Genomic DNA, 12,596 nt, shown 5'->3' with positions numbered 1-12,596 from the left:
TTGTCAACTCACATCAGACGGTAACTTTGGGTGAATGCAAAGGGGTCTGTTGAATTGCATGCAAGTTTCACATAGCCCATACCCAGTAATTGAGGGTATTCACAGCTTCATTCAGGTGAAAGTGAGCCTCATCTTCCCACAAAATCACCCTTGACCATGCAGCATCCAACTCCCCTTGAGCAAGGAATGTTAAAGTAAATGTCAGTCAACTTTCAAAGTCCTGTGGGTGCAACTCCTGTGTCAAGGTTATCTTAAATGGATAGAAATGAAGAATCTTCTGTAGAATTTTCCAGACAGTTGTGTAAGGCACATCCATGCATCTTGAAACAGCATGCAGACTGCAGGAACCAACACTGTTATTCATGCCTGCTGAATGATCCACTTCCAATGATCCAGTTTCTTCAAGACAACTAATCATTTGTTACAGAGCACATGAAGATAGCGGACCTTGTCAGTATTTATACAGGTGATGAACTTCATGGAGTGTAGCAACAGCATTGCAATTGTTTAGGTAATACAGCTTCACAAGCAAAGCACATTGGGGCAAGGTTAGTGCCATCACTGTGGATGGTATTAACAACTGGAATGAAGAGAAAAATCCCATGTTCATCTTTTTAAACCCTTTTTAAGCCCAAACCTTGAAAAATATGACATTTAATCATCACGCGTCAGTCGGCACAACACATTTACAGGTAGTATTTTCTTGGCATCTACCAAACACAGACTTGTTCGTTGTACTACCAAATGATGAAAGCACAGTTTAGAACTTCAGAGAATGCGATTCTGCTGCTCCAGAATCCAATGGCAGAGAACTTTACATTCCACTTGATGCTTGGTGTTGCCCTTGCTGATGTTTTTTTGCAGCTGCATGGCCATGGAATCTCACATTCTTCAGCTCCAAACAAACATTTATGCTGGTGTTGTTTGCAGAGGAATTTTCGAACTTGGTAGCAAGTATTTCAAATGGGGATAGGAGATTTTCATTAGAAGCACAAAATGTTAGATATGGCAACATTAAAGTGCTTACAAGTAATAGATTGTTATGGAAGAAAATTGTTGATAGGAGATTAAAAATAATGTAAACTTAATTATGTAGTGCTGTCAAAGTAACTTGAACACCCCTTGGGGGTACGTATCAGGAAATAGATGATCATAATGATATTAAAAGTGAGGATATCAGGAAAGAACATAGCATTGTTAGCATTCAGGAATGTGTTAGTAGAGCTAATCCCAGGTGGTATGGCCATTTAAACAGAATGGTAGAGAAAAGGTTAACAAAATAAGTGTTCTCTGCCAGATGGCAAGAAAAAGATCTAGGGCAGAAAGACCAAGAAGATCTAGGCAGATTGATATAGGAACAAGTGTCTTAGGTCTCAGGATATTATGTCTAATTCCTGACATCTGATATTATGTCTAATTCCTGACATGTATCTAAGGGTACCATGTCAGGAATTAGATGATGATATCAGTGAATGAGCAATGGGAAAAAGAAAAACATTGATGGAATAATCCAAAGTACATTTCAATATTAGAAATAAAAGATACATTCCATGATGGACCCTGTATTCTCAGTCTTAGTTTCTCCATGAATGCAGGTCACAAAGATGCCAACATTCTCTATCCTGAGTTAATCTCCTCACTTTCTCTCCTATTTGCTTTAATATAGGATCATCCATCTGCTAGGTGATCTACCAGGTTTGCATTTTGTGTGTCTTTCACGAAGAGTTCTGTCCATTTATATTTGTTGTTATATAGTTTCTACCACATCTCTAAATCCAGATTTTCTCTATATTTCAGTGTTACAAGATTTTTTTGCTTACGTTACAGGCTCATTTTCTATTTCTTTGGACTGTTATTAGGATTTGTTCTTCCTTTTTCATCATGTTCCATGCCTAACTGCCACTGCAGCAGAATAATGATCTTAAAAAAAGTTTGATCTTATTTTGATATCTATTTTTTATTTTGTGATATATCTGGTTAAAAGCTTTTAAAGCAGCTATTTATTTCATCTGATATATCGTTATCCATTTTGATAACTTGTCCTAAATAAATGCAGCTTGCCACCATCTGTGACTGTTTTTCAATATGATTGGAAAAACATAGCAGTATTCATTTTTCATCCATTTTATCTTGTCAGGGTGTATTTGTAATCCTACTTTCTACACCGCAAATCTATTTCATTTGACATTTCTAGTTCAGATGGTTCATGACACATGAGAACCACATCATCAGCAAACAGGAGTATTTTAAGATTCTCTCCATTTTTATTTAAACCTCCATCCAGTTTTGTATTTTTACTCCTTTCCCTAGAGGGATATTTTGAGGTTCATTAAAAAGAGTTAATCTGGGCTTTACTGCCTTTACATATGGTATGTATTAACATGATATATGATTGTTTAATGCTCTGATCTTTTAGCATCTGGAAAACTGCATCATGTTATCAATTGTTACTACTAAATGAAACCAACTACAAAATAGCAATAACACATACTTTACAATTTTGACAAGAGACTAATGCTGAAGTAGGTGAAAGCAATGAACATGTAACAATTGGAAAATACAGACTGGGTCAGAGGAATGCAAATGAAGAAAGAATAATACAAATTGCTGAAAGCAGAGGGTTACATAACAAATACTTTCATCTTCAAAAAATCAGAAATGGAACATGGAGAAGTGCAAATGGGGAGTCTAGACTATATTTTAACAAACAGAAAATATATTGCTCAAGACACATATAATAAATAGATTCAATATAGACAGTAATCAGAGATTAGTGAAATCAAAATCTTATCAACAAAAGATGGGAAAGACAGAAACTGATGAAAAGTAAATGACACTATTAATTTATGAAATCTGGAACAAACTAGATTTTTGCTAATCTCCAGAACTAGCAGGGTTCAGAAAAAAATTATAACACCATTGTTCAAATATATGCAATAAGACAATCTTTGAAAGACAAATGAACACCAATAACTCTTAAGTCTGGCCTTTTATTAATTTTGAAAAGGCATTTGATTCGATTTAGGCATTAACTATTTTAGAAGTGCTAAAAAAAATCAAGAGATTAAAAAACATATAATAATGTATTTAAGTCATATATACAGGTAACCCCTCATATAACGTGGTCTGCAAACTGTAATAACCCTTTATCTTTACATATAATTTTCACCGCGCTACTAAAAAACTAAATTTTATCTTCGTTAAATTTGTCTGCCCTTATCACGCATCTAGTTATAAGTAGTGAATTTATATTAGAAGAAATACCCTTTAGCACGCATGTATGTCAACTGTTTATCATATAAAGTGTTTATTGTTGAAAATTGTCTTTGTTTTCTGCCAGGAAAGTGCATTAAAAATCATAAGTTTGTTAATCTCAAGCTGAGCACTTTATTTTCTGGTGAGTTACATACATAATTAATATGTAATGTTTTTTTTTATGTAAAAAAAAAATTATTTTTATACTAATGGCCATTGAAACTGCAACAAACGAAAAAAACCAACATTGAAAAGAAAATTAATTTCACTCAAAGAAAAAAAATTAAAATCTTGGATCAGTTGAAAAATGGAGAAAAAACCATGAGTTGTAAGGACTTGGAATTTAAATGAATCTATAGTTCGAACAATTAAACAAAATGAACATAAAATCTGAGACAGCGTTATTGCTGTGTCAACAGTAAATGCAAAGAGCATTGCTCATGTACGAGAGCAACGTGCTTTGCACTTAAATAAAAATTTCAAATTGTACACGTACAACTTGTAACTTATAATTTTATAGTACTGTATTTGTTTCATAGTTTATATGTTTTTTTAACTTACATGAATTACCCCAATTAAATAAAAATCTATTTTTGTTGTATATGCCATTGTTTATATATATATATATATATATATATATATAAAAAAGGATTTCGGAGCATAACCCTACTTTTTCTATGTGATCTTAGTCTCGCATAACGTGATTTATATAACACGGCATTTCTAAGGAACCTAACATCCACGTTACACGAGGATTACCTGTATACACATATATGGAAATTCAACTGCCTCTATAAGATCAGGAACAAATATGGAATTTCCAATTTAAAAAAAAAAAAAAAAGAAAAAAGGAATTAAACAGGAGATGCCATTTCATAAAAATTATTGACAGCAGCCCTAAAAGAAAATTTTAAAAATCTGGAATGAAAAAAGAAGAATTATAATAAATGGGAAAAAACTAAATCACAATTTACTGATGACAATGTTCTCTTACTATCATCAGTAAATTGATGATAATGTTCTTTCAGGAAACTCTGCAGAAGAACTTTAACAAACAATCAATGAATGCTGAAAGTAAAAAGAAAGGATTAAATATAAACAAAGACAAAACAAAAATAATGTATAATAAATACATTACCAAAAATCCAATACATATGGAATACTGAGAAACTGATATAGTAACTTCTTATGTTTATCTAGGGCACAATAGAAGCTGTGAGGAAGAAATTACATGAAGAACTCATCAACTTTGTTCAATAGCTTTTGGAAAACATTGCGAAGCACTCAAAGGAGACATCCCAAATCTCCCTTAAGAGAAAAAATTGGCAGCGGTATACACTTCCAGTCATGACATATATCCACATTTCACTACTAGTGAAATGTGGACTTTGACTAAAAAATTCATCAATTCATGAGTCATATACAGCCAATTAAAAGCTCCAAATGGCAACGAGCAGATCACATTGCACAAATTAACACTCAAAAATGGACAAAGTTCATATCTGTTGGTATCCCAGAGATGGAAAGAGATACAGGAAGACCAAAGAGAAGGTGGGAGGATGAGATTAAAGAGATGGCTGGAATTCAGTGGAATAGAAAAGCTCAAGATAAGACAGAATGGAGGACTGTGTGGGAGGCCTTCGTCCAGCAGTGCACAGAAAATGGTCAACAATGATGGTGTCAAATATCTTTTTGAAATCAATAAATAGCAAAGTGGAAGATATGCCCTTCATTTTTCAATTGGTTAATTTTTTGTATATGGCCTATTGCAGAGAATCCTGCTTGCTCTTTGCTATTTCCATAGTGTTTTTGATTCCATTTAGTATGGTTCTTTTGATATCTTGTTGAAGGTTTAATATAATATTTACAGCACTAGGAAAGGATTAAAAACTAATTTTAATGCTTCCAATATTTCATCTCGGTGAATGAAACAATAAAATTAGTGTTTCTAATCCTTTCCTAGTGCTGTAAATATTCCATTAAAACTTCCAACAAGATGTCCTCCCAGCAATTAAGCCTTAACACACAGGGTCTTTTGAATGTGTTATAGAGGTGGGACTGGAAACATTGGTATATAGTTGTCAATATTTTCTTTTTTGTCTTTTTTTATGGGTGAGAATGGTTTTAGATTATTTCTATTCCTCAGGTACCTGAGGAATAGAAATAATTTAGGTATGAGCCTTGTTCACTCAGTACACATACGAGGGTGGTCTGAAAAGTTCTTGACCATACATGGAAACACTATCGGTAAGAGATTTTTTTTACTAAGTTGGTACATCTATCATAAGCATCCATGTGAAAATGCAAATCATTCTATCAAGTAGTTTGTTTTATACAGCTGTCTGAAGCAAAAGTGTTGTCTGTATCCCTTGAAATGGATAAAAATTAAGTATCGTGCAGTTATAAAAAATTTTTTTGTAAAAGAAGGTTTAACGGCAAAAGAAATTCATTCGAAGTTCAGAAAAGTTTATGGGCACTCTTCTCCTTCATTTTTGACATTTAAGAAATGGGCTGCCGATTTTAAACATGGCCATACCAGCCTTGAAGATGATCCACATGAAAGACGTGGATCATCTTCAAGGTAACAAATATCTTACATCTTCATCTGTAACAATAACTGTAATACAAACTGTAACACCAGAAATCATTGATCAAGTGCAAGATATAGTATTGGATGACTGTCGAGTCAAAGTGCATGAAATTGCTGAGACTATAGGTATTTCAAAAGAACGTGTAGGATATATTTTGCATGAAGAATTACATACGAAAAAGTTTTGCGGAAGATGGGTGCCTCGCTTGCTCACAACAGATCAAAAATGCACTCGCGTGAAAATCCTGAATAGTACTTGCAGCACTTTAACAAGAATAAAACTGATTTTGTGCGTAGAATTATTACTATGGATGAGACTTGGATTCACCATTACACACCAGAATCCAAACAGTGGACAGAAGCCAGTTGTTCAGTGTCAAAGAATACAAAGTCAGATCCATCAGCAGGAAAAGTCATGGCATTGGTGTTTCGGGATGCTAAAGGCGTTTTGTTTATTAATTATCTTGAAAATGTTAAAACAATAACCAAGGAATATTATTCTGATCTTTTAACCAGACTAGAGGAAAAAATTCGTGGGAAAAGACTCAGTTTGCAGAAGAAAAAAATCATGTTTCATCAGGACAATGCACCTGTCCACAAAGGCATTTTGGCAATGAGGAAATTAAGGGATCTGCACTATGAATTGTTGGAACATCCACCCTATTACCCAGATTTTGTTCCCTCTGACTTCAATCTGTTCCCAAAACTAAAACTCTTCCTCACTGGTCAGCGTTTTTCTTCGAATCAAGAGGTGATTGCAGCCGTAGAGGGGTATTTTGCAGTCTTACTGAGAATCACTACAGGGATGGAACAATGGTGCTGGAGCATCGCTGGTTAGGCTGAGAACTTTTCAGACCACCTTCACTCTCCAGTCTGGCCCCTTTACCAATTTTGGCATTGAAATCTCCATACATATATACACTTGCTTTTGTCTTTTAAGCTATCTTCTATATGCCTGTAAAATCTTCTATTGTTTTATCAGCAGCTGGGAAAAAGTGATGCAATGGAGAAACCCCCCCCCCCTGTTTGGTCCACTTGACTCTTTTTGATAAAATGTTGCAAGATAAGACATGTTTAATTTGTTTTGGTCCAAATTAATAATCCCACTCCAACATATTCCTGAATGTGATTCACTTGACAAAAACTGGTAATTATTCCATTTCAGTCTAGGTAGCTCATCTTTTTGCTTCACATATTACCAGAAAATCAAATTTTAGCAATCATTTTCGGAAGAAAGTCTACTTCAAGGCACTTAGCCAAAGTTCTCATGGTGGATGTTCCAATACACAAAGTCAAATATTTCTGTGATGGCTTCACCAACCATCTTCTGCAACATTCTTAACACTCCTGCTCTAAAGGTCACACCACCACCACCTTGATTTGTCTTACAAGAGCTGTGCAGGACTAGAGCCAATACTTCTGAAAAGATAACACCTTTCAGTCAAATATCCCACTTCTTCTGACCAGAAGAAGTGGGATATTTGATTGCAGCTTAAGTTACTGAGACTGCGGATGGTACAGTTGACCAAAAATTGTTTTTTCCGCCCATCTTTTAGGTTCAGTCCTGTACTGATAACATCTAGCTAATAAAGACTTCTTCCAGTATAGCACTAGAACATTACTCCTATCGAGAACTCCAATACTCATCTATTCTTCACCGGCCTAAGTTCCCACCAGGCTTTGATCCAACCTTTTCCAACCTTTCAGTAGGTTACTTGGCTTAACAGAATCCACTTCCTGTAGGTGAGTATAAGCTGGGATGGAGAAGCCCTGTTTGGACCCCAAATGGAAATGAAGAAGAGACATTAAAAACTTGAAATGTGCAGAGGCTGATGGAATATGTGATATCCAATTCAAAAATAGGGATTTTTTTTTTAGTTTTTCAGTAATTCTTCTTCTTGGCTTCGCATATTAGGCAACTGTTTGCCTGTAACACTTTCAAGGGTTTGAAAAATCTTCTGCCCATCTCCTCCTGGGTCTTCCTTTTGATTGATGTCCCTTTGGTTTATATTTCCAGGCAATATTTGGCCATTTGTCCTCATTCATTCTTTCTATATGGTTTTTCCACTTCTATAGTTTGTGAAGTCTTCTGTTATGTTAATTATGGATAACTGTTTTCTTATTTCTTCATTTCTTATCTTGCCTATTCTTTTATAGCCTGCAAGCGGTCTTAGGAACTTCATTTCTGCAGCTTCCGCTTGTCTTTTATCTCGTTCTCCCCCAAGTCCATGTTTCATTGCCATATTTCAGAATTGGTTTGGCTATTATTATATATAGTTTTATTTGGGTTGTTCTAGACATCTGTTTATTGAAGTGTCTGTTCAAAGTTACAATGACTGCTAGGAATTACTGTTTTTTATATACAATGTCGATTTCTCCATTGGAGCTTATGTAATTTTTCCTAGATATTTAAATTTGTTCACTTGTTTTATTATTTTGTTGTGGATGACTGGTTTGCATCTTTTAATTTCTTTACCTTGAAATGCTATAGATTTCGCTTTATTTATTGAGATTTTTATGTCATACGTTTTGTTCAATATGTGTAATTTTTCTGTAATTGGTCTTCATAATCAGCAAAAATAACTTGATCGTCAGCAAACAAATTTGATTTTGTTTTTCCTCCACTCTCTTGAAATTTTTTCCATACATATATTGAAGAATATTGGTGATAATTCACTTCTTTGAATGAGACCTCTATTGATTTTAATTTTTTTGGTTGTTTCATTATTAATTTTAATTTTAATATAACTTTCTTCCATTATATTTGCTACTGCTTTTGTGGTTTGAGGTGGAGCTTTCAATTCACACAGTACATTGATTAATTTTGTTCTGTGATTTGATCCAGGAAGGATCTTTCTTTCCTAAAGCTGCATTGTTCTTCTCCAATAATTTCCTCAGCTCATGGTGTTAACTTAATTTTAATTATATCTAGATATATTTTATAGCACATATTTAATAAGGGTATTCCTCTGTAGGTTCAGCAATCCTTTCTGTTTCCTTTTTTGAATATGTTTATGACTATTGCTGTCTTCCATTCTTGTGAGATGGTTCATTCTTCCCATATTCTGTTTAGGAATTTAATTAATTGTAATTGAAATGGTTTAGGTTCGATTCCCATCGGTGATGTGAGGAGCTGAAGGATCTTCCTCAGCCATAGCCAAGTTAGCCAGTCTTGGGCATGAACAGTAGGGTTTTTCCCCCAATTTATCCTGGGGTTTTTCATCCTGCAAAGCAGGCAAACCGGCCTTGAGAGCTCAACACTATGGACATAGGATATACCGGGGCGTAGGCCTGACCACCTTATCCTGTGAACGGTTTGAGGTCCGATGATTAATAAACCCTCAACACCGCAAGGCAAAAGAGGGTAAAAGGAAGATGAGATGAAATGGTTTAGAGCTGTATTTGTATAGTTCTGAATTTATTCCATCATCTCCTGTAGCTTTTCTATTTTTTAGTTTTTTTAAATATTTTCTTTAGATCATTTAAAAGTACTGGTTCGTCATTTGTTTCTTGACTTATTACTTGTTTTATTTCAATTTGATTATTATTGTTTAGAAGCTCCGTGTAGTGATTGGTCCATTCTTTTGTGGAGGGGCCTTCTATTTGTAGATTATCCTTTGTTTCTTGAGTCATTTTTTTAATGATTTTATAGCTATTTAGTTGAGGTCCATTTATGTCATGCTTTACTCTTGATACAAATTTTTCCCAGTCTTGTCTTCTGATTTTCCTGGTTTCTCATCTTTTTATTGCTCTGATTCTTTTATATTCTATTTCATTTCCTATGGTTCTGTCGTTTAACCAGTTAAGGTACATTTCTTTTTTTTTCTTCTTTCTGATTAAAGATTCCATTTCTGAGTTCCAGGTTCTGAGTCCTTTCCCTTTTCTATGCAGTTTTGTTCCTATGGCTTCATATGCTACTTGTTTTACTATTTGCTTAATGTTTTGTCATTCATTTTCTAAGTCTGTATCTTCATTTATTTTCTTTGTATGATTTGTAAGTCTTCTTTGTTCTCTGATATTATCTTGCTGTAACAGTTCTATGTTAAATTGCTTCTGTTTTTTTTTGTTTGTGTTCTAGCATTGTTTCTATTTCTCTGGTTCGAGATCTTAATAGTACTGATTAATAAATAACGGTCTGAGTCAATATTGCACCCTCTGTATACTCTGCAATTTCTTACCATCTTCTTTAGTTTTTCACCCACCATTATACAGTCAATAATGCTTTTATATCCTCTGGCCCCAAATCATCTTCATCTCCATTTGGACCCCAAATGGAGATGAAGAAGATACATTAGAAACTTGAAATGTGCAGATTGATGGAATATGTGATATCCAATTCAAAAAGAGGGATTTTTTTTTTAAGCTTTATAGTAATTATAACCCATGGTTCTGAGCCCCAGACAACTGGAGTAGAGCTCCCATTGTATTATCTATAGTAAGGAAGGAAATAAAACTGAATATGGAAATTAGAGCAATTTACCTGCAAGTGTTTCAGGACATATATAGGTTCAGAACAAATATGGATTGTCTGGACCTAATTTTTATCTTAAGATCAGAGGAAAAACTAAATGAGTATAGCAAGGATTTCTAGTTTTGTAAATCTTGAAGTAAAAAAAAAAAAAGCATATAGCATATGATAAAGTGCAGAAGATTCTTAGCTGATGACTGTGCATTCCAACAACTTTATTAATGCAGACAATAGTATCTCTGGATGCTATTGTCTGAATGAACGCAATCTGTATTAGCAGAACTCCAATAAGCATGCAATAGTATGCAGACTGCCAATAAGCAAAGTGATGATTAATATCTGACAATGAAAATCATCTAGAATCTAAATTAAAGCTTTTTTTCCAACCCTGCATTGAAAAACAGATAATGAAATGCTGTAGTGGAAGTAACTTGTGTTAAAAATAAAAGGGGATAAAATTTACGTTAAAAAAGGCAATAAAACAAATTATTGGCACAGTATTGTAAACCTTAATTAATGAGTAATATTGGAAAACAGTAACAATTATTATTACTATGTTACTCACATAGGATTATATAATTTCCACAGCTTTCTACCTTCCAGCTGTAAAACAAAGGCCTCTATGTCATCATAATGAGGTGCAAATCCTTGTGAACCAGGTGGTGTTAAATACCTAGAATGGAAAATAATTAACTTTCTATAAAAACAGAAAACTCCAAACTCTAGTCTACAGGACATACAATGGCTCTTATTATCTGAACCACCTGCAAAGATGAGAAATATAACTATGAATTTTTATATTTATATTTTGATTATATATTTATATTTATAATCATGTGCCATTTGGTAATTAATTTTCATTTAAGAGAACGAATATTTGGGGTGTAAAGGGCTAATGATTTTTGTTTAAGTTATTACAATGTAAACTCTCACAGTTTATACTATAATAAGTTATAAGTAATAACAACAGCAAATGTCATTACAACTTTCAGTGAATTAGTTATAATGGGAATGGTGAAACTAACCATATTAGCTATCCATGTGTAGAGGCTTAAGTGCTGCGAGGACATCATGTTGGAAGCTTAAGAACACTTAATGGAAGCTTAATGCCATGGAATACAATCGAAAAATGGGAATTATCCTCTGAGATCACTCAACCTACACCCTGCTAGAACAAGACCCCACAAAAACACAAATTAAAAAATTAAAAAACTTACTTTAAAAAGTATCCTCCTGGCCCCCAGACATCGTGAAAAAACTCAAGCCTTTCTGTTCCCGTCTCCCACCCCCGAATATACGGCTTACCAAAAATCCACAAACCCAATTCAACACTAAGACCTATAGTAGATGCCACTAATGCACCGTGCTACAAACTGTCAAAACAACTGGCCAACTCTCTGACTCCCCACCCCCTTACTGGACTTCCACATCCTATATAAAAAACTCTACCCATTTTAAAACCCTCATAGAAAATTTAACCTTAAATAACACAGACATATTGGTAAGATTTGACATCTCCTCATTGTTTACCAATATCCCCTTAATTGATACCTTAACACTCTTAGAAAAAGTTTTTCCTTCTGACTTCTTAGATCTCTTTTCCTTTGCCATCAATTCTGGGTATTTTTCTTGGAAGAACAAAATCTACAAGCAGATAGAGGGAACTGCAACAGGTTCCCTCTATCTGCTTGCCAATTTTTATATGGAGGATTTTGAAAAACGAGCCACAGAATCTCAAACCTTCTATCTGACTAAGATATGTTGATGATGTGTTCCCTATTTGGCCTCAGGGCCCAGACACATCAGACTCCTTCTTCAGTCACCTCAACAGCTTACATCCAATTCTAGTAGCAAAGCTAATACATTGGTCATACAAAACTGGAAATTAGCTTAAGGAATTAACAACGCATATAAAGGATATTAATTAAACGCAACTTTAATGAATAACTTCAATATTTCGGCAACGTCACATTGCTATCTTTAGGAACATAAAAATATCGTGTGTGCACGTAGGCACTAACAAAAGCAAATGAGGAAGAAGGCAAGAAACTAATATTGTTCCTAAAGTCCTAATGGTGCCATCTGGTGGGCTGATTGGGTTGTCTTGGCCGTTGGGCTGAAGTTCTCATAACGTAAGTCTCCCAAATTTGGGGTAGTTTCATGCAACCAAATTTGTTGAGGTTTGAAACATTTTTTAGAGTTGCTGATGATTCCTTGAATAATCTTTCGTACTTGAACTTGCTGTGGTGTATTATTTTAGTTTTCTTCCAACGAATTCTATGA

General features: G+C 34.3%; 1 protein-coding gene across 1 annotated transcript in view; it reads right to left on the bottom strand.

Annotated features, from left to right (window-relative positions):
- The window catches only part of NO66 (Bifunctional lysine-specific demethylase and histidyl-hydroxylase NO66), a 295,812-nt gene that overhangs the window by 140,887 nt on the left and 142,329 nt on the right, over nucleotides 1-12,596 (bottom strand). The window contains exon 9 of the mRNA XM_090407239.1: nucleotides 10,879-10,986. Coding sequence (XP_090263365.1) covers nucleotides 10,879-10,986 — 108 coding nt within the window. The remainder of the gene's footprint in view (nucleotides 1-10,878; nucleotides 10,987-12,596) is intronic.

This window comes from Typopeltis vanoorti, chromosome 17, assembly GCF_054136105.1.
Source record: "Typopeltis vanoorti isolate ZY-2024b chromosome 17, IOZ_Tvanoo_1.0, whole genome shotgun sequence".
Lineage (NCBI taxonomy): Eukaryota > Metazoa > Arthropoda > Arachnida > Uropygi > Thelyphonidae > Typopeltis > Typopeltis vanoorti.
Note: the sequence above shows the minus strand (reverse complement) of the source record. Positions and strands in the feature narration are given on the sequence as shown.